This window comes from Capra hircus, chromosome 25 (genome assembly GCF_001704415.2).
Source record: "Capra hircus breed San Clemente chromosome 25, ASM170441v1, whole genome shotgun sequence".
In the NCBI taxonomy this organism is placed as follows: Eukaryota; Metazoa; Chordata; class Mammalia; order Artiodactyla; family Bovidae; genus Capra; species Capra hircus.
In genome coordinates, this window is record NC_030832.1 from 14281396 (window position 1) to 14301038 (window position 19643).

At 50.3% G+C, this 19643-nt stretch overlaps 1 protein-coding gene across 4 annotated transcripts in view; it reads left to right on the top strand.

Annotated features, from left to right (window-relative positions):
• The window catches only part of ABCC1 (ATP binding cassette subfamily C member 1), a 155659-nt gene that overhangs the window by 99642 nt on the left and 36374 nt on the right, over positions 1-19643 (top strand). For all 4 annotated transcript variants that reach the window (XM_018040732.1, XM_018040734.1, XM_018040733.1 and 1 more), the window contains exons 13-18: positions 4792-4938; positions 6828-6915; positions 9614-9689; positions 12240-12366; positions 16892-17068; positions 19140-19307. In XM_018040732.1, coding sequence (XP_017896221.1) covers positions 4792-4938; positions 6828-6915; positions 9614-9689; positions 12240-12366; positions 16892-17068; positions 19140-19307 — 783 coding nt within the window. The remainder of the gene's footprint in view (positions 1-4791; positions 4939-6827; positions 6916-9613; positions 9690-12239; positions 12367-16891; positions 17069-19139; positions 19308-19643) is intronic.

Consider the following 19643-nt stretch of genomic DNA (forward strand, 5'->3'; position numbering starts at 1 on the left):
CTCATTAGGTGTATGTAGAATGACTGACTGAATAGACTGAAGATTTGGATAACCTGTATTAGTTAGGAACCATCTTGCAAGTGGCAGAAACCTAACTTAGATCCACTCAAGTAAAATGAGAAGAAGGGAGATTTTTGAGTCACAAAACTGAAAAGTCTAGGAAGAGTTGGTTTTAAGCATGACTGGGGTTTCAGGCATGGCTGGATCCAGGTGCTCCAAAGATAATGTTGGGTATAATTCCTTCCCTGTCTCCTACCTTTGCTTTCTCCACAGTGGTTTCTTTGTCAGATGCAAAGTCAACATGCAGTTACAATTGATCCTGTCATCTCAGTAACCGCAATGAGGAGAGAGCTCCCCTTTTCCCATCAGTTCCCACAGCAAAGCTGTGGAGTTGAGTCTCGTTATGGTTGATTGAGTGCTTGTCCCTGAATCACTGGAGTCAGGGAACAGGGATGCTTGGATTGGCCAGGCCTGGATCATGTGACTTCTGTCAGAGATTAGGCTGTAATGTGGACGTTTGATCTGTGGCTGAACCTCGTGGACTGAAGTTGGGGGAGATTCAGCTGCCCAAAGGAAAACTGACGTGTTGTTGCAACCAACAAGAGGGGATGCCAACCAGGCAGAAGGAACAGATGTTCTCACAAAGACACGGCAGGTTTTTAGGGGTTGGGCTGGGGTAGTTGGTTCAGGCCTTTGCCCCGTTTCTCAGTGTGAAGGGAGGCTCTATTTTCACCCAGAGAGGTCAGTAGTTCTTCCTTGTTTGTGAAGGATTTTCTAAACCCTTGACCCTCACCGTTTGTAAGGCTGTGGCAAACCCCAGCTCCCCAGCCACCTCCACACACTGGCAGACACCCCTGCTCCAGAGACCCTGGTTCACTACCTATTTCCCGCTCGACTGTGAGTCTCAGGATCTCCAAGCCCGCTGTCCACAGTGCCTGGCACACAGAGGGTGCCCAGTTAGTAACTGATGGATGAGTGAGTGCCCTCTACTTCCTGGAGAAGCGGACGCTGCAGATCTCACAGGGCCGCTCGATGCCCTTCCCGTGCTGCCAGCAGTCACCCCGTCAGTCGGGCCAGTGGAGCTGGGGTACCCTGGTGGTGAGACGCCTGGTTTCTGTGTTGTTGAAGAGACACCCCTGGGTGTGTGCTTTCTTGCAAATCCATCCACCCACTTACCTATCCCACCCATCCACTCACCCACCCACAAACATTTTCTGGGTGTCTGCCACGATCCAGGTGCTGTCCCAGGCACTGATGGTAGAGTGGTGAACACTACAGACAAAAGCCCTCACCCTCGTGGGGTGTTCGTTCACTCATTCTAACTGGGAGAGATAGACAGTGCACATAATGAATGCATAAAGAATAGATAGTATGCTAAACTATCATAGTGCAACGGGAAAAAAAAAAAGGTTCTGGCTAGAGCAGCTGTGAGGGCTTACAGTTTTTAAACAGGATGATCATGGGAGTACCCTGGCAATTCGGTGATTAAGACTCCACGCTTCCACCGCATGGGCCGTGGGTTCTATCCCTGGTCGGGGAACTAGGATCCTGCACTCTGCAGCCAAAAAAAAAAAAAAAAAGGATGATCCGAGACCTCACTGAAAAGGCGATACCCAAGTGTTCACCTGGTGGCAGTCAGGGGCCCGACATTTGAGAAGGGAGAGTGAGTGCAGAGGCGCTGTGGCAGGACTGTGTCTGCCTCACGGAAGAGTAACCACAGAGGCCGCGGGGCTGGAACAGAGGGAAGGAGCGGGGAGAGTGGTGGGAGAGGAGGGCAGACAAGTTCAGAGCTGTGTCGTTTACCAATCAGTCAGATCCTGGGGCCTGAGTCAAGACTGTGGCTTCTACAGTGAGTAAAATAGACTGATACTGGAGAGGTGATTTTTTTTTAAATTTTATTTTAATGATGAATAATTCACCACATCTATGTGTGCAGTTCAGTGGTGTTTATTGTATTCACCGGGCTGGGCAGCCATCCCCACTGCCTAATTCCAGAGCACTTCCGTCACCCCAGAAGGAAACCCCGTACTTACTGGAGTCACTCCACATCCTCCACCCAGGGTGTCCTCTCTCACCGTCTGTCTCTGTTTCTGTTCAGTTGCTCAGTCGTGTCCAGCTGTTTGCGATCCCATGGACTGTAGCAGACCAGGCTTCCCTGTCCTCTACCATCTCCCAGAGTTTCCTCAAACTCTGTTCACTGAGTCACTGATGCCATGCAACCATCTCGTCCTCTGTCGTGCCCTTCTCCTCCTGCCTTCAGTCTTTCCCAGCATCAGGGTCTTTTCTAATGAGCTGGCCCTTCTCATCAGATGACCAAAGTACTGGAGTTTCAGCATCAGATATTCAGGGTTGATTTTGATTTGCCTCTTCTGGATATTTCATTTAAATGGAATCATATATAATGTGTGTGGCCTCCATGTCTGTCTCCTTTCATTTAGGACCATGTTTTCAGGGCTCATCCGTGGCGCAGTGGGCGTCAGCACTTCAGTCCTTTTTGAGGTTTAATGCTGTTCCTCTGTGTGGATCTGGTGGGGGAGTTTTGAGTGAGGAGACTCTCCAGGTGGGAGGCGAGTGTGGCATCAGAATCTGGGGGAGGGGAGCCAGCATGTGCAGGCGTCCCAGGGACTGGGTGTCGGTGGCTTTTTGAGCACCTAACCTCCCTTGTGGCCACAGATCCTGGAAAATTTCCATGCCTTCCCTCAGGGTCACCTCCCTTGTTAATGTCAGAACCTGCTCTGCTTTCCAGTGCCCTGTTCTTGGTGGTTTGGTTGCTAAGTTGGGTCCGACTCTTGCGAGTCCGTGGACTGTAGCCCGCCAGGCTCCTCTGACCATGGAATTCTCCAGGCAAGAATACTGGAGTGGGTTGCCATTTCCTTCTCCAGGGGATCTTCCTGACCTAGGAATCGAACCTAGGTCTCCTGCATTGCAGGCAGATTCTTTACCGACTGGGACCTGGTTAATAGATTCTTTGGAAAAATAGTCCAAGGACTTTGAACTGAGTCCTAAAACAAGAAATAAAACAGCCGCCATCTGTTGCATTTTACTGTTCCCCAGGCACAGGGTTAAGCGCTCTTCACTAGTGCCTGGTTCCTTGCTGTCAAAAGCCCTGTGCTTACTTATCCTGATTTCCCACTTCATAGATGGAAAAACAGAGGCTGTCTACTGCCCAGGGTCACACAGCTGATAAACAAGCAGAGCTTATGGGTTTAATGTTTAAGATGTATGACCTTCTAATAGGTAGCAAAGAAATGAGGCAGCTGAGACCCTGAAAATACCCCGGACCTCAGCTGCACCAGAATCTTGGCCACACTGGGATCTCCTGACTGATTGCTGGCCATCTGTCCCGAGCTCAAGAATGAGGTCCCAGGCGGTTTATTTTCCCCCAGGGAAAGCCTTTAATGGCTCTTGGAGCCTGGGCTAACGTGGGGTTGGAGACTTGTGCCCATCTGCTGGGTCCAAGGTTTTCCAGATTGCCTTGGTAATGTGTGCCGGTGACCTCCAGGGGATGTTGTTAGCCTCGCCGGCAACACCTGGTACTGTGCTGGCCCCAGCAAAGGGGCGGGGCCGGCGGAGACACCTGTTGATCTTTTCCCACCTAAACAGTGCAGCCCAGCCTTGGATTATTCGGAGTCTTTCCTTTTTCCTGGTGAGGGAGGGCCTACTGTCTCAGACAGCTGAACCCAAATTCCCGTTGCCTGGGAGTTGAAATCCCAGGCCTCCCCACAGGACTTAAGGAAAGTCTGATTTTGTGGGGAAGGGAGTAGGCTGAAGACCTTTGACTGTTTGTTTTTTCTTTTTTTAAAAAACCTATGTTCCTTTCCTGAGGGTGCTCTGAGCTGGAAGGAGCTTTCAGCAGTGGTATGAGTCCTCCATGTCCACCCCCATTTCACAAATGAGACAGTGGAGGCTGGTGAGAGGAAGTGACTTGCCTGAGGTCTCAGGGCTCCTGTGTTCCTGGGGTCATTCTAGGCACTGAGGATACAGCCACATACACAAGTCCCTACCTTTGTGAAGTCTGCATTTCAGTGCAGAAGACAGACACTCAATATCTGTAATCTTACAATGTAAGGTAGTGATAGGTGTTATGAAGAAAAATAAACCAGGGTGTAAGGATGGTGCTGGAGAAGACTCTTGAGAGTCCCTTGGACAGCAAAGAGATCAAACCAGTCAATCCTAAGAGAAATCAACCCTGAATACTTATTAGAAGGACTGATGCTGAAGCTCCAGTACTTTGGCCACCTGATGTCACGAGCCGACTCATTGGAAAAGACCCTGGTGCTGGGAAGGATTGAAGGCAGGAGGAGAAGGGGGCAACAGAGGATGCGATCCTTAGGTAGCATCACTGACTCAATGACCGTGAGTTTGAGTGAACTCTGGAAGATAGTAAAGGACAGAGGAGCATAGTGTGCTGGAGTCCATGGGGTCACAAAGTCAGACACAGCCTGGCGACTAAACAGTAGCAACAAGGATGGAGAGTGGTCTCGGGGCTCTTGTGAGTTGGGCATCCTCTCAGAACAGGGAGAGACTGGATGGGAAAGTCGTTTTGGGCAGAGGGCCCTGCACTGACGTTGGCTCAGAGGTTTGATCTCGCTTGGTGATGTTGAGGGACCCCTTGAATGCCCATTCAGTGTCCACTGGAGAACGGTGGTGGGAATGGCCGGGACTTTTGGCTCCTAGCCATTGGTTTATCCAGTTCATTCTCTGGGTGTTTAGTGAGTGCCTGCTGTATGCTAGGCTTTGGGCATGTGCCACTGCTCCTGTGACTGAGATGCTGACCTTGCCTGCTTGCAGGTGGCCCTGTCTACATTTGCTGTCTATGTGACCGTCGACGAGAACAATATCCTGGATGCCCAGAAGGCCTTCGTGTCCTTGGCCTTGTTCAACATCCTCCGCTTCCCCCTGAATATCCTCCCCATGGTCATCAGCAGCATTGTGCAGGTACAGGCGAGACCGGGGGGTTTCAGGGAAGGGGCTTGGGGGAAACAAGGCCAAAGGGCACGGAAGTCCCCTGGATGCAGCTGCCTCTGTATGACTTGTCCCACTGTGCTCAGGGCGGGGGGGATGGTGATCAAGGCCCAGACCTTTGTGCTTTTGTTGGTCCTGCCCTAAAGAAAAAGATGTTTTTATTTATTGACATGCATACCCAAGTGTATGTGTGTGTGCGCGCTTGCGCTCAGTCAGTCGTGTCTGACTCTGCGACCCCATGGACTGTAGCCCACCAGACTCCTCTGTCCATGGGATTCTCCAGGCAAGAATACTGGAGTGGGTTGCCATTTCCTTCTCCAGGGGATCTTCCTGACCCGGGGATCGAACCCACGTCTCTTGTGTCTCCTGCATTAGCAGGCGGGTTCTTTACCCTTGCGCCACCTGGGATGCCCCAGGTGTGTGAAACAAAAAGTTATTGCAGCTAGGCTTTCCTGAGCTCCACAAGATTCTTTCTGGATCCTCTTCTATTCTAATTGAGTCTCTACCCTGCCCTGTCGTACCGTGTTCTGTTTCTTACACCTCCAGCTACTTCATGCTGATGTATTACAGAAATAAACCAATATTGTAATTGAAGCAATTATCTTTCAATTAAAAATAAATTAAAAAAAAATGCTGCCACTAAATTGGTTTTGCAACCCACTCATGGGCTTGGCTCACCATTTGAGAAGTTCCAGCTGGACTCCCTGGAAGCCCCTAGCCCGGGTGGTGATTCTAAAGGAGAGGAAGCCACTCAGTCACACTTATACCCTCTGAAGCTCCTGCACTTTCCTGCCCATGGCATTGGTCACACTCTTCTCCCTAATTGTCCACACGTTTCCATGAAAACTGTATCATTAGCCACATTGACAAATCAGCCTTAAGGTTTCATTGTCCAAGCCCTGGTCAAAGCTTTTAAAAAATAAGCCAGTAAAACCCCTTCTTATTATGACCAATTTCACGTGTATGCAGAAGTGGCGAGAATAGTGTAAGAATGCCGCGTGCCCATCGCCCAGATCCAGTGTTTTGCCGTGATTACTTCATCCGATCCTCTGTCTTCCTTCCTCCCTTCATTCCTTTCTCTCTCTCTCTTTGCTGAAGAATTTTAAAGGAAATCCCAGATCTCTTGGCATTTCACCCATAAATATTTCAGCATGCATTTCTTCTTACATAAGTAACACCATTATCAGATCTAACAGAAGTAACAGTTATCTCTTAAAATAATACTTGTTCCATATTAAAATTTTCTGGATTATCTCTCAGAAATGTCCTTGCTATTGGGCAGTTTAAATCAGAACCTTTGCTTTTTTAAAATTTGTTTTTGTTGACATATGTTCAGTACACACAGCATAGTGATTTGATACATGGACTTGTGGCACTGCTGTTACGACCATAGTGTCAGCTATACCTCGGTCACCTGTCACGGTTATCGTTTGTTTTTTGTGATGGGAGCCATGCAGTTCTCGTCTCTTAGCAGCTGTGGAGTTTATCATACAGTATCCTTGGCCACAGCCACTGTGTAGTGCATTCAGCCTTCAGGACAACTTTATCTCTGAGTTTCAAGTTTATCTTAAGCAAGACCATTGCCTTCTGTTGCTTCTCAAGTCTCATCAGCCAGGACGGTCCCCCACCCTCCTCTGTAATGCCACCTATGGGCCTTTTAAAGGAAGACACACTAAAACCCAGACCCATTTAATTTTTTCTTCTGAGGCATCCGCTCGGGGTAGGAAATGCAGAAACTTCACAGATAAGAGAGGATGTGGGCCCCTCTGCACCCAGGGGAAACCACTGTGAGTTAGCCTCGGGTCTGTTTTTGCAAAAACGTGTTTAAAAATAACTGCAGCCTATTGTTGCTCTCCGTGCAGGCGAGCGTCTCCCTGAAGCGCCTGAGGGTCTTCCTGTCCCACGAGGACCTGGACCCTGACAGCATCCAGCGCCGGCCCATCAAAGACGGTGCGTCCCGGGAGCGTGGACTACCTACAGGCCTTCCCAGGAGGGTGAACGTGCACCTCTCTTATCTCGCCTTCTTGTGAGAGGCCCACCCCTCCCCGAGGGCCAGGTTCCAGGGCCCCAGCTTCCACTCCATTCTGGGCAAATCAGCAAACTAAGGAAGTTGGAGACTCAGCAGACGCCACCCCTGTAGCTGTGCTGCCTCAGGCGGGTCACTTCACTGCTCTGAGCCTCACTTTCCCCATCTGGGCAATGGAAAGGACAGTGCCTTTCTTTTTTTTGTGTTTGGTAGATTTGTTATTCTGTAGCTTATTGATTTATCCTTTCCCAGTGGACCCCTGAGCAGGAATCTCCAGGCACTCAATAAGAAATATTCATAGCACTAGTGGTAGTAACTGCTTTCATTGTAATGACACGCCGCTAGGTGTGTCCTGTCCTAAGGACGTCACCATACTCAACCGTCCATTGCTCACTGCAGCTGTGGAAACCCTCCATCAGCAGACGAGGACGCTCGCCTAGGTAACTCACACACTAGTACGAAGTAGTCAGGATTCACATCTGCAGCCCGTCAGCATAATCTGTGTTCTCACTCATGGTTCCACATCTCCGCACTGAGATTTACTGAGCACCCGCTATGTGTCAGTCATTGTTCTAAGGGCTGTCTGTGTTGCCTCATTTTTCTCCTCATGACAGCCCTGTGAGGTTGATCCCATTAACAATCTCAGTTTACAGATGAGGAAAGTGAGGCACAGAGAAGTTAACTAACTTGCCTGTGCTTCTCCAGCTAGGAAATGGCCACACGGGATTTGAACCCACAGAGTCTGGCTCCCAAGCCCAGTAGATGTGGTCAGAGGGATGAACGTGTGTATGCATGTGAGCGGTACATCGTGTGTACACACGTGAGCAGTATAGCAGGTGTGTACATGTGAGCGGTGCAGCAGGCATTCAGATGTCCTCAGTGGCGTGTGGAACACCCAGCACAGCACTTGACAAACAAAGATCATGGTAGTTGACCCCCCCATGTATGTGCGAGGCGGTCGGCATAGGGGGCCGCGCCCCTCAGCCTCAGCACCACCAACATTCGGGTCAGGGTCGCTTTGCTGTGGGGATGTCCCATGTGTTGTATTGAGTTGGCCAGAAAGTTCATTTGAGTTTTTCTGCATAATGTTACGAAAAATCCAGAGTTTTTGGCCAGTGCTATAGGCTGCTCGAGCAGCACCCCTAGGTGCCAGTAACACCCATCCCAGGTTCGACAACTGAAAATGTCTCCAGACATTGTGTCCCTGGGGGATCAAAGTCACCCCTAGTTGAGAACCACCACTTCCTGGAACCTCCCTCCCGACTTCCCTGGCCTGTGGTTGTCCAGTTTCTGTTGTGTTGAGGATCGAGTTATTCCCTGCCCCCAACACACACACACACACGTGTACACAGACATGTACACACACACACGTTGCAGAATGATGCCGTCTACTCCAGGGTTTGGGGTCAACCAAGGAGGTTTCAAGCTCCCCAGATCAGCTCACAGCAAGAGTCACGTTGGAAAACCCCTGGGCCTGGGTCCAGGCCTCAGTTGAGGCCTCAGCCCCGATTCCCTGCCCTGAAGGCAGCCCCTCTTAGGTGCTCAGCCTTTGAGATGTTTATCCACACTCTCCAGGTGCCAGATGGGGGCCCCTAGGCAAGTCTCATAGCCTCTAGCTTGACCGACTCTAGTGGCTTTTCTTAAATTCCTTAAATAGCACCTTCCAGCTTCCTCCTTGTTTGCTGTTGCAGGGGACAGATGGGAGCCAGGCAGGTTAAGTTCGGTTAACCAGTAACTTCCGCTCCTCACAGATTTTGTTGCTTTGGTGGGTGGGGCAATTTATTTATGCCTTTGACAACTTAGAAGCACCCCCCCCCCCATCTTCTCTTTAGATGGTTTCAAGTTGCCTCATCATTTAGGTCAGAAGTTGTTTGTGTAAGTGAGGGGCATGGAGTAAAGAGAATAAAAGGAGGGAATGTTGATGCAGGCAGAGGGGCTAGAACACGTAGGGCCGCCTTACGCAGACTTTGTCTGGCGCGCCTTCCCCTCCCCTGCCACGATTCCCCATTTCCTGTTGCATCCCCGAGTTTGCACAGTTTACAGAGATTGGTGTTGAGGGGAAGACTGACCTGCCCTGACGTGAGCGGCGTGGCTGGAGGAAGGGAGAGAGGGGATGCAGGGAGGTGAGTTAGGAGGCCTCCCCGGAATCCGGGAGTTTCAGGGTGAAGGACCCTACTTTGAACATTAGAGGAGGGGCCCTGGAGGTGTAATGAGGGCCAGCCTGAGCTGATCACGGGCGACTGCACGAGGGAGCTGCTGGCGCCCTGTGACCTTAGCTTCTGCTCACCCCGCCCCCGCCCCTCCCCCAGAGCTGCCGGAAGCTCCCGGGAATGAGTGCGGGAGGCCCCGGGGGTCCCTGGCCCTCCCAGATTGTGCGGCCTCCTATCTTTTAAAGGCAGAGCCCTCTCGTGGTTTCAGCTCTCTGGGTGGAGGCCGCTTCCAGAGCTGCTGGTTGAAGTTCTTCAGAAACAGTGACTGATGTGACCAGATAATGCCTAGCATGGGTGTCCAGCCTCTGGAGTTGAACTGCCTGATATGGAAAAACAAAAAGTAAGAGCCTGCTGCTCCAGCGCAGGCCGCGGCTGCACCTCCGCCTGATGTGTTATCTCTGGTGCCTTCCAGCTGGAGCCACGAACAGCATCACCGTGAAGAACGCCACATTCACGTGGGCCAGGAATGACCCCCCCACACTGCATGGGTAAGTGGGATGTGGAGAGAGCCACGGGGCCCTGGGCAAACGCAGGTCTGAATTCCAGCGAGCTCCAGCTCTGTGACCGTGAATGGGTCACTTTGCCTCAATGAGCGTCAGTTCGGCTCATCCGGCAGGTCCCGTCGCACCTGCTTGGGCTTCGGGGAGGAGCAGATGACCGTGAGCCTGGCTCAGAGGGTTCCCTCAGACTGTGAGTGACTCAAACCTTGCCCAGATCGGCTTATGCAACAAAGAGAAACTTCTGGTTCTCGTAACTGCCAAGGTTCACTTTCAGGTTCGGTGTGATCCAGGGACTCAGACAGTGCCTCTCCTTCGTGTCTTTGTTCCCCAGCCACCTGTGCTGCTTCCTTCTCAGACGTCCTCTTCCCTCAAGATCCAAATGTCCCCCATCGACTCCAGATGTCCCTCCTATGTCATCAGGAGACCCACTTGCCTCTTATTGGCCCAGGTTGGGTCACGTGCTTCTCCCTGAGCCAATCGCTGTGCCAGAAGAGACGGAGCACACTGATTGGCTGAGTGGGTCAGACGTTGTGATGGTGGCCGGAAGGATTGGGTCTGCTGAAAACTTGTCCGCTCACATGTGATATCAAGCTGGGTTGGTCTCCATCCTCTCTCTTAGCTGCCTGGTTCACCCTTTCCCGCCATTTCTATGTCTGAGACACTGCCCACCTCAGTCCTTATTTTTCTAAGTCACAGCATCCTGGGAATTGACCTGCTTCCCTGGCTACTTGTCAAATGCCTCTGAGTTCTTTCCAACTGCAGGCGTTGCTCCGGAATCTCAGACTCCTTAAGGAGTCCCCCATCACAGGGCCGGACAGGACATTTTTAGGGGCCAGATTTATATCCCTCCATGCCCATAAATAATTGCCCCCTTACTGAGTAGCCAAATTACTGCGGTGTTTTATTTGAGGCTGTGGGGAGGGGCAGATCAGACTTTCTGGAGAAACGAGTCTGTGTAACGCTACCCTGGATGGGACTGCATGTTTAGAAAGTTCTTCCTTACGTCTACTTAACTCATGTCAGCTTCAACTTTAGCCCTTCTCTTGTCCTGCTTCATAAGTGAGTAGTCTGTGTCTATGCCTCTGTCCCTCTGTCTGTCCTTCCAGCCTCAAAGAACTTTTTGTTCCCGTCACCCTCCCTTGACCGACCCATTGAATATCCACCCTTCAACCCCCACTGACCCCAGATTTCTCCATCCAGACCTATAAAATTTTCCCGTCTTGCCTGGATGATCACAGGAGCTGCCTCACTGGGCTGACTGTTCTGTCCTGGCCCCTTCATCCATTTTCCTCCCAGCGTAGAACAAAAGAGCAATCAGTGTGACAAAAGAACAATCAGTGTGACCACGTAGCATGTATGGAAGGATTGAACAATGCGAACAAAAGCCATCAGCCTTTCCAACCTTTCCACCAATATGTTGAAATCATAATAGCAGCTCTTGGAAAGAGCAGCCAATGCAGGTGAACCCGAGGAGGCCCTGGACATGCCCACCCGCCCCCAGCGGGTGGGATCCCCCGTCTCCACTTTGCTGTCTGCCGTGGAGGGCCGGGCCTGGTCCCATGACGTGTGACAGCCCATCTTGTCCGCAGAGTGTTGAGCCTGTTGTGTTTGGTTGGCCAAAACGTGTATTCGGAGTTTTCTGTAGCAGTTTATGGAAAACCCTGAACAAACAGTTTGGCCAGCCCAATACTTCGATTACTGTTATATCCACCAAAGGGCTATGTCATTAGAGACATATTTCTGAAACTCTGATTCACATGTGTTAGGCCCTCCTGTCTGGCTTCCAGCTGGGAAGCATGTCCTCCGGGGCCGTCTCGAGTCTGGACACCACCCACCCACCTCTTCAGGACTGCCGCCCCACTCCCTGCCTCATCTTGTGTCATTGATGTGTCTACCTGTGGTCACACCTGTGATTTCACACCCACGGGCCTTTCCTCAGGCTGTCCCCAGGTGTCTGGGTCATGCTCACCCTTCCTCTAGCCTTGGTTTTGGGGTGGCCTCTTTGTTGAGCTTCCCCATTAGTTCAGTAGCAAAGAATCCACCTGCAATGCAGGAGGTGCAGGAGATGTGTGTTCAATCCCTGAGTTGGGAAGATCCCCTGGAGGTGGGCGTGGCAGCTCACTCCAGTATTCTTACCTGGAGAATCCAATGGACAGAGGAGCCTGGTGGGCTACAGTCCGTGGGGTCGCAAAAGGTTGTACGTGACTAAGTGAGCACACACGCACCCTTCCTTGAGCACCTGCATCACGCCCCCAGGTGAAGGGAATCCCCCTCCACTCAAGCCCCCTTCTCCTGTCTCGGGGTCACTCAGGTCGCTCCTGCAGGGTCTTTCCTAAGATGCAGCTGTGTCAGGCCTGGCACAGAAGCCTCTGGGGCAGTTCCCTGAACTAATAAGCTCATTGTAGAAACAGTGGGAGTGATGTCCAGACCTCAAGACTCCGGACAACCCTGCCTTCCCTCTCTCCCCACTCGGGGCCCATCCAGCGTCGGGAAGCCGGGCTCCCCCATCTGAGCCCAGGGTGTGTCATGTCGTTTCAGCATCACCTTCTCTGTTCCGGAAGGTTCCCTGGTGGCCGTGGTGGGCCAGGTGGGCTGTGGGAAATCATCTCTACTCTCAGCGCTCTTGGCCGAGATGGACAAGGTGGAGGGACACGTGACTGTCAAGGTAGGAGGCCTGGGTGGGGGTCAGGTAACTCACGGCGAAAGGGAAGGCCAAAGGGCAATGCAGTGTTTCCTTTTATGACCTTTTATGACCTTGTTCAGCAGGTGGGGACTCCTTCGTTCTCTTCTCTGCCCTCCTAGGAGGCAAGATTGTGGTGTCATTTAGTTCCTGCTGTGTCTCAGCACCTAGAATAGTGCCCGGGATGTAGTAGGCACTGGATAAGTATTTAGTAAACACACGAATGCCCCCTGGTCCACCCTCTGCCCTCGACTCCCTCCCCATCACCGCCCTGCAGTGTGCATCCTGGGGCCACCTCAAGCATGGCTCTTTCGGGCTTGTTCTTTCTCTTTGTGGTTCTCCTTGTATCTCTTTTGGCAAATGTAACAACACTTAAAATTTTTTATTGATGTTATTGGAATATTTCCTTGGAGAATTCTTTTTAAGGGACTTACTTAAATTCTCAGTGTTTGTTGGATTCTTAATATGGGGCTAAAAGGAGACTGTTTTTACTGCTTTTAAATACACAGTGTTTTGAACTGAGTTGCAGTGTCTTGGGAGAGAGTTTAAGAGGCTGCCTTAGTGAACAGATGTGTAACATCAGAATCAGGAGACTTGTTTGGCATTTAGCTCTGTCCCCCACCCCCAAGACCCTTCCCTGGGGTTGAGGATATTTTCTTCCAGAGTTTTGTTGATACCAGCATTTCTTGGAGCGTGATCTGCAGCAAATTCATCTTACTGTTCAGGGAATAAAGAGTCCTGGGCTCAAACAAGCTTGGGAAATAGTACAGATTCTGATTCCTTTCCTGTTGAATACTTAAGGCTCTGATAAGTCCTGCAGGGAGGGGGGGGGAAAAACCCACCTGTTTAACTTTGGTTAATCCTGCGTGTCCCAGACACATTTGCCTGCACCTCTTCATTGCCTAGACAGCAACTCCTTATGTCTTAAGATTACTGTCTCCTGGAGTCTACTTTTGGGGGATGCTGGTTTGTGCCATAGTTTTCATTTCAGAGCAAAATCCTTTCTTTGTTGATGATCATATGCCCTTGAGCCTAATGTGCGTTAGAGCAAAGTGTATGATAGTTGGGTCCAGACTAATGAGGGTTTCCCAGGTGGCGCTAGTGGTAAAGAACCTGTCTGCCAGTGCAGGAGACACAAGGGACAGAGGTTCAGTCCCTGGGTCAGGAAGATCCCTTGGACCTATTGTTTTAAGAAATGATCTGTCATTACTTTCAAATACATGTTATAAAGTAAAGTTCATAAGCAGCATGAGCTAGGTTAATTGGAAAAAGACTCGGGATCATGGTGGGATCCACATTGCCTTCTGTTCGATTAACCCTGGGTTTCCACAATCACAGCCCTATTGACATTTCACGCCAGATAATTCTCTGCTGTGGAGGCTGTCCTGTGCACTGTAGGGTGTTCAGCAGCATCCCTGACCTCTGCCATGAGATGCCAGAAGCAGCCACAAGTGTCTCTCGACATTGTCACATATGTCCCTTGGGGGGGCAAAATTACCCCCCCTTGAGAACCACTGAATATATAGATGATGGACCAAAAAGTGAGGGTGTTTGAATATTTGGGGTTTGATGAGGTTGTAGATTTATTTGTGACTGGTTATTTTGCTTTGGTAAGTGAAGGGCTCCCTACAATGTGGGTAGACCCCAGGTTTGATCCCTGGGTCAGGAAGATCCCCTGGAGAAGGGAATGACAACCCTCTCCAATATTCTTGCCTGGAAAATTCCATGGACAGAGGAGCCTGGCAGGGTACAGTCCATGGGGTCATAAAGAGTCGAACATAACTGAGCAACTAACTACAACAAGGAAAGTGCGGGAAATGTGTTTAAAATGTTTATTTTGTCTCAGTAGTTTAGTTGGTAGGGCTCATGCATACTGTGGGAATTACCTGTGGGTTCTGCAGTGAGGCTTTGTGACAGTCCTGGCCACTTTAAGTTAGGATATTGACGTCAGCAGTTTGGTTATTTATCTGAGAGTGGAGATGAAGAGCTGGGCTCCCTGGGTTTCATTTCCAACCTCATCCTCCTAGCATCCCTTTATTTAACAGTCTTTGAGGGCTCCCCTTTGCCCTTTTAGTGAAGCTTATACTTCTCATCCCAGAGAAGGGAACGGGCAACCCACTCCAGTATTCTTGCCTGGAGAATTCCATGGGCAGAGGAGCCTTGTGGGCTGCAGTCCATGGGGTCACAAAGAGTCAGACACTACTGAGCTACTAAACTGATCTGAACTGAACTGAGCAACTAACACACACACACAGACACACACACACACACACACACACTTGTCACAAAGAGTCAGACACTACTGAGCTACTAAACTGATCTGAACTGAATTGAGCAACTAACACACACACACACACACACACACACACACACACACACACACACACACACACACTTGTCACTAGGACCACCAGCTTCGTGTGAGTCCCCTCCCACCCCCCAGCTCCTTCCTGCCTGTCTTCCTCTCACATCATGGTCCCATCACACTGGCCTTCCCGTTGCTCAGACTTGCGAAGTTCCTCTTCATTTTGGACACACACAGCAGTCAGCGGCAGCTTGCAGCAAGTGGCAGTGAGCGGTAGCTGGCAGCCAGGTCTTAGTTTCCTGAACTGGGAGTCCTAACCCCTGGACCACAGGAGCCAGCAGTTAGGGCCTGAGTCCCCAGCCCTAGCCCTTACCCACTTGGTCAAGAGCAAATTAAGGAGAGGAGGCAGAAGGTACGAGTAAAGTAAAAAGTTTGTTGAAAAGAAAAGTGCCTGCAAAAAGCTGCGTGGGCAAACTCAGAGAGTTCGTAGCTGCTTTTCGGAAGTTTAAATCCTTCATAAGGGGGCCGTTTTCCAGGTCTTTGTCTTCCCCTGAGGTGTGCACACCTTAGCCAAGATGGATCTCAAAGTGGAGTCTTCTGGGAGGAATAAGACTCATTATGGTCTGGCATTATTCTCTGACTTTTGACCCTAAGGAGCCTTCCCATGCTTGTGCAGTGTCTCCTTTGTTCCAGAAAAAGGAGGGGAGTGGAGATCCCTTAATCCTTTGCCCAAACAGGATTTTGCCCTTCTTTGTCCTGGCCATGACTATTCTCTTAAGGATATTTACAAGACAAAGACTGCCTATTTACCCTGTTTCTGTTGTTCCATTTTGGAGGGCAAATAGGCTGACTGTAAATGCCTTGACTGGAGCCCACCTCTTTTGTCTCAGGAAATGCAAAGAGGAAACTAGTTGTAAGCATCCAACCTGAAGCCCACTTCTTCGTCCCCCCATGAAACGCAGGCAGAGGTCACCTGTAAATGTCTAACCTGGAGCCTGTCTGTCCCCTGCCTCCCTCTCTTGCAGTTCCTCAGACTGAAATGCTCTTTCCTCTTCTCTTTATCAGACCAACGTATTTTCACCTGTCAGTCCTTGTTTAAATTAATTTTTTTCAGTTACTGAAATACATGAAACAAATGCCCTCCTCATAGTCTTTGTTCTTATGCCATTCTGACACCTTGCATTATGTGGAAATAGACAGCAACTTTAGAAACGGACAGTTTTTATACAGATATCTTTGCTTAAATTTCATCAAGGAAATTTCAAGGGTTCTTTTAATGTTGTCCCAAACCAAGTCTCCCTTAAAAAAAAAGTTTTTTTTTTAATTGAACTATAGTTGATTTACAATGTTGTGTTAGTTTCTGGTGTACAGTGAAGTCATTCAGGTAAATGTGTATATGTATTCTTTTTCAGATTCTTTTCCAGTATAGGTTAAGTCTTCCTTTTAAAGGACTTTTTGGAAAGTCTTGTATTTTTCTCTCTCTTAGCCTGTACCACAACAATAATCAAATAATTTTTTTTATTTTTATTCTTCAGGTACTTCCCTTTCTTGGGAACCAGGAGGTTTTGGTTGTTGTTTATTTTAAAATTTATTTTATTTTAAATATTTTATAAAATTTCTTAAGTTGAAGTATAGATGATGTGGGGGCTTCCAGGTGGTGCTAGTGGTAAAGAACCTGCCTGTCAGTGCAGGAGACATAAGAGACGTGGGTTCGATCCCTGGGTTGGGAGTATCCCCTGGAAGAGGGCATGGCAACCCACTCCATTATTCTTGCCTGGAGAATCCCATGGAGAGAGGGGCCTGGTAGGCTACAGTCCATATGGTTGCAGTGTGTCAGACGTGACTGAGGCGACTTAGCGCACAGATGACGTACAGCATTTTATAAGATTCAGGTGTGCAGTGTAGGGGAGCTAGGCGTTTTGTTTGCTGCTGTCCAGTGAACAGTTACTAAATACATAACTAATCTCATTAACAAGGACTTCAGCTCTCGAACTCTCAATATTGGAGCCAGTGACTGGCCTAGAATGGACTCTGATCCCGGCCCTGGTGTCTGTAGTCCTTTGGGTCTTGGTTTCCCTCTTGTTGAAACCATAGATGTGATGAAGGTATCTTGTGCAGTAAGGCCTTCCTGGACCGGGTGTAGGCCGGCTGCTCTCTTGATAACCAAGTCTGTCTGTCCTGCCACCTTCTTTGTTTGCCACCTAGGGCTCAGTGGCCTACGTCCCACAGCAGGCCTGGATTCAGAACATTTCTCTCCGAGAAAACATCCTTTTTGGACGCCAGCTACAGGAACGGTATTATAAGGCTGTGATAGAAGCCTGTGCCCTCCTCCCAGACCTGGAAATCCTGCCTAGTGGGGACCGGACAGAGATTGGTGAGAAGGTCAGTAGACTTCAGCATGGCCCCTGTATCAGTCAGCTATTGCTGTGTAACAAACAAGCACAAAAAAATCTCAGTCACTTATGATGTTAAACACTTTGCTACTTATGGGTGGGTCAACCATGACTGGGTGACCCAGGCTGGGCTCAGCCGGGTGGCTCTGTTCCACATTGCAGGCCAGCTAAGCCTGGTTCTAGGCTGTGGCTGTGGCTCAGGTCTCCCCAGTGGCTTCTTACTAGGGCCTGGGTGAGGGGACAGCAGCTCCCCAGGGGGAAGCTTTTTCAATGGCAGCAGCAGAAGCCCAAGAGAACAACAAGAACAACAAAATGTGATGTCTTTTAAAGCACACCATCCTTTCTACCCATAAAGCAAATCACTTGGTTGAACCCGAAGACAAAGAACCAGAGAGTGCATGTTACTTTTGCGGTCATATGACAGACAAGTCCCAAGACCATTGGCACTATACAGGGCATAGGGGTGTCAGTGATTCAAATGTCCACAGCCCTTTTCAAAACATTATCATTATGATAATGATACACATAATAATACAATAGCTAACACTTAGGGAGTAATCGCTATGTGCCAGGCACAGTGCTAAACACTTTATACATATCTTGTCCTTACAGCAAGCCCAGGAGATGGAATTTACTGTTAATTCTGTGTAATGGTAGAGGAAAAGGAGGCACAGAAAGGCCAAATGACTTCCGGAGCCCCTTCCCATCTCAGGGCCTTTGCACATGCTTTCCTCTCTGCCTGGCTGGCTTGCTCAATTGCCCCCTGGTGGTTAAGTGGTATGCACATGAGGAGCGCAAATGGTCTGGAGCCGACTAAAGCGCTTTCCCGCCCTTGTTTTTAGTTATTAATGCAAGCCAGTGGCTCCACCAACTTTCCTACTTCGTTAGCCATTTATTTGAGTGAAACCTGCAGTTCCTTGGAAAGAAAAAAACAAAATTATTAGAGCTTTTGGAGTTTTCAAGTGGCAAAGAATCCTGAGTGAGAACTTAATTTACAGGCATTGTGTGGAATCCAAGGGCTGGAATGTGGTGGGGCTCAGGAAGGGACTGATTCCTCCTCTGAATTTCATCTCTGCTTTTCTGAGGAGCTTTGTCGTTTTTCTCCAAAATGTATATATCTGCCACTTGGAGATTCCTCACTCTCCTTGTTTAGGCTCTAGTAATCAATGTGGGGGCTTCCCAGGTGGCACTTGTGGAGATGTAAGAGACGCTGGTTCGATCCCTGGGTTGGGAAGACCCCCTAGAGGAGGGCACGGCAGCCCACTCCAGTATTCTTGCCTAGAGAATCCTATGGACAGAGGAGCCTGGTGGGCTACTGTCCATAGGGCTGCAGAGTTGGACACGACCAAAGTGACTTCTCAGGTACACATGCACCCAGTTTTGGAGGAAGAGGATGTGATTGGCTTAGTTTGGGTCTGATGTCTGCCTGGGGCCAAAAAGCTGTGAACTAGAGGAACTCTCAAAATGAACCTGGCTACCAGGACCCTGTCTCAGAGCAGGGGGAGGGTGGGCATCTCTTGGGACGGGAGCTGGGTGGTTAGCCTAGCAGGTGTCCACTCTGACTCCAGCCAGATATGCAAGTGATGCTGGCTTACCTGCTGCAGGAGGGCCCCGTGGACCTTGTGCCCTGGTTCAGATTAGCAAACATTGCCCTTCCTGCTGGCTGGCGGGGTGCAGGCTGGATTGCAGCACCCCTGGGGCACAGCCAGCCTTGACTGCATGGCTTCACCAGTGAGCGAAGCCTCAAGATCACAAGCCTTCCTGTAGCCAGCACTGTGTGGTGCCACCAGCCTCGCCTTCCTGACCGTGCCCTGCTCAGCAGCACCCGGCGGCTCGGGTTTTCTTTTGGCGGGTTTCACAGTTGAGGCTGAACCCAGAGCCAGGACTTGAACTCACGTTGGTGCAGGCGCGATCTCGCCCCGTTACCACCGCTCCTTCCGCGGGAGGCAGGCTCAGCCCTGCGGGGCCTCTGGCGAGGGGCGATGCATGGTGAGCTGGTGCACCCCTCTGCCTGTCTCGGCTTCTCAGGAGGCCCACCCTTCTGTTGTGTTTCTCCGCAGGGCGTGAACCTGTCCGGGGGCCAGAAGCAGCGCGTGAGCCTGGCGCGGGCTGTGTACTGCGACTCCGATGTCTACCTCCTCGACGATCCCCTCTCAGCCGTGGACGCCCACGTGGGCAAGCACATCTTTGAAAACGTGGTTGGCCCCAAGGGGCTTCTGAAGAACAAGGTACCTGCTGTGGGGGCGACTTGGGGTCCCCGCTCTTTGGTCAGGTCGTGGTGGGTCCCCTTTGGGACCCCTTCGCTTGATTGGACTGGAGATCATATTTTCGAATCCATCCCTTGGCGGCCTTCTGGGGACAGCCTTCTTGTTCTCATTGCCTCCGCTTGGCAGAAAGAAGCCTTTCTTTCTGCTTAAACAATAGGGGTGGTGTCGCCCAGGGAAGTACCCTCCCACACACACCATCCCCTGTCCCAAGGAGCTGGCCCTCCTTTCCCTGCTGACGTGGCCGTGGGCTGAGGGACAGAGGTTTGAGCAGGAAAACGGCCACCAGACCTTAACATG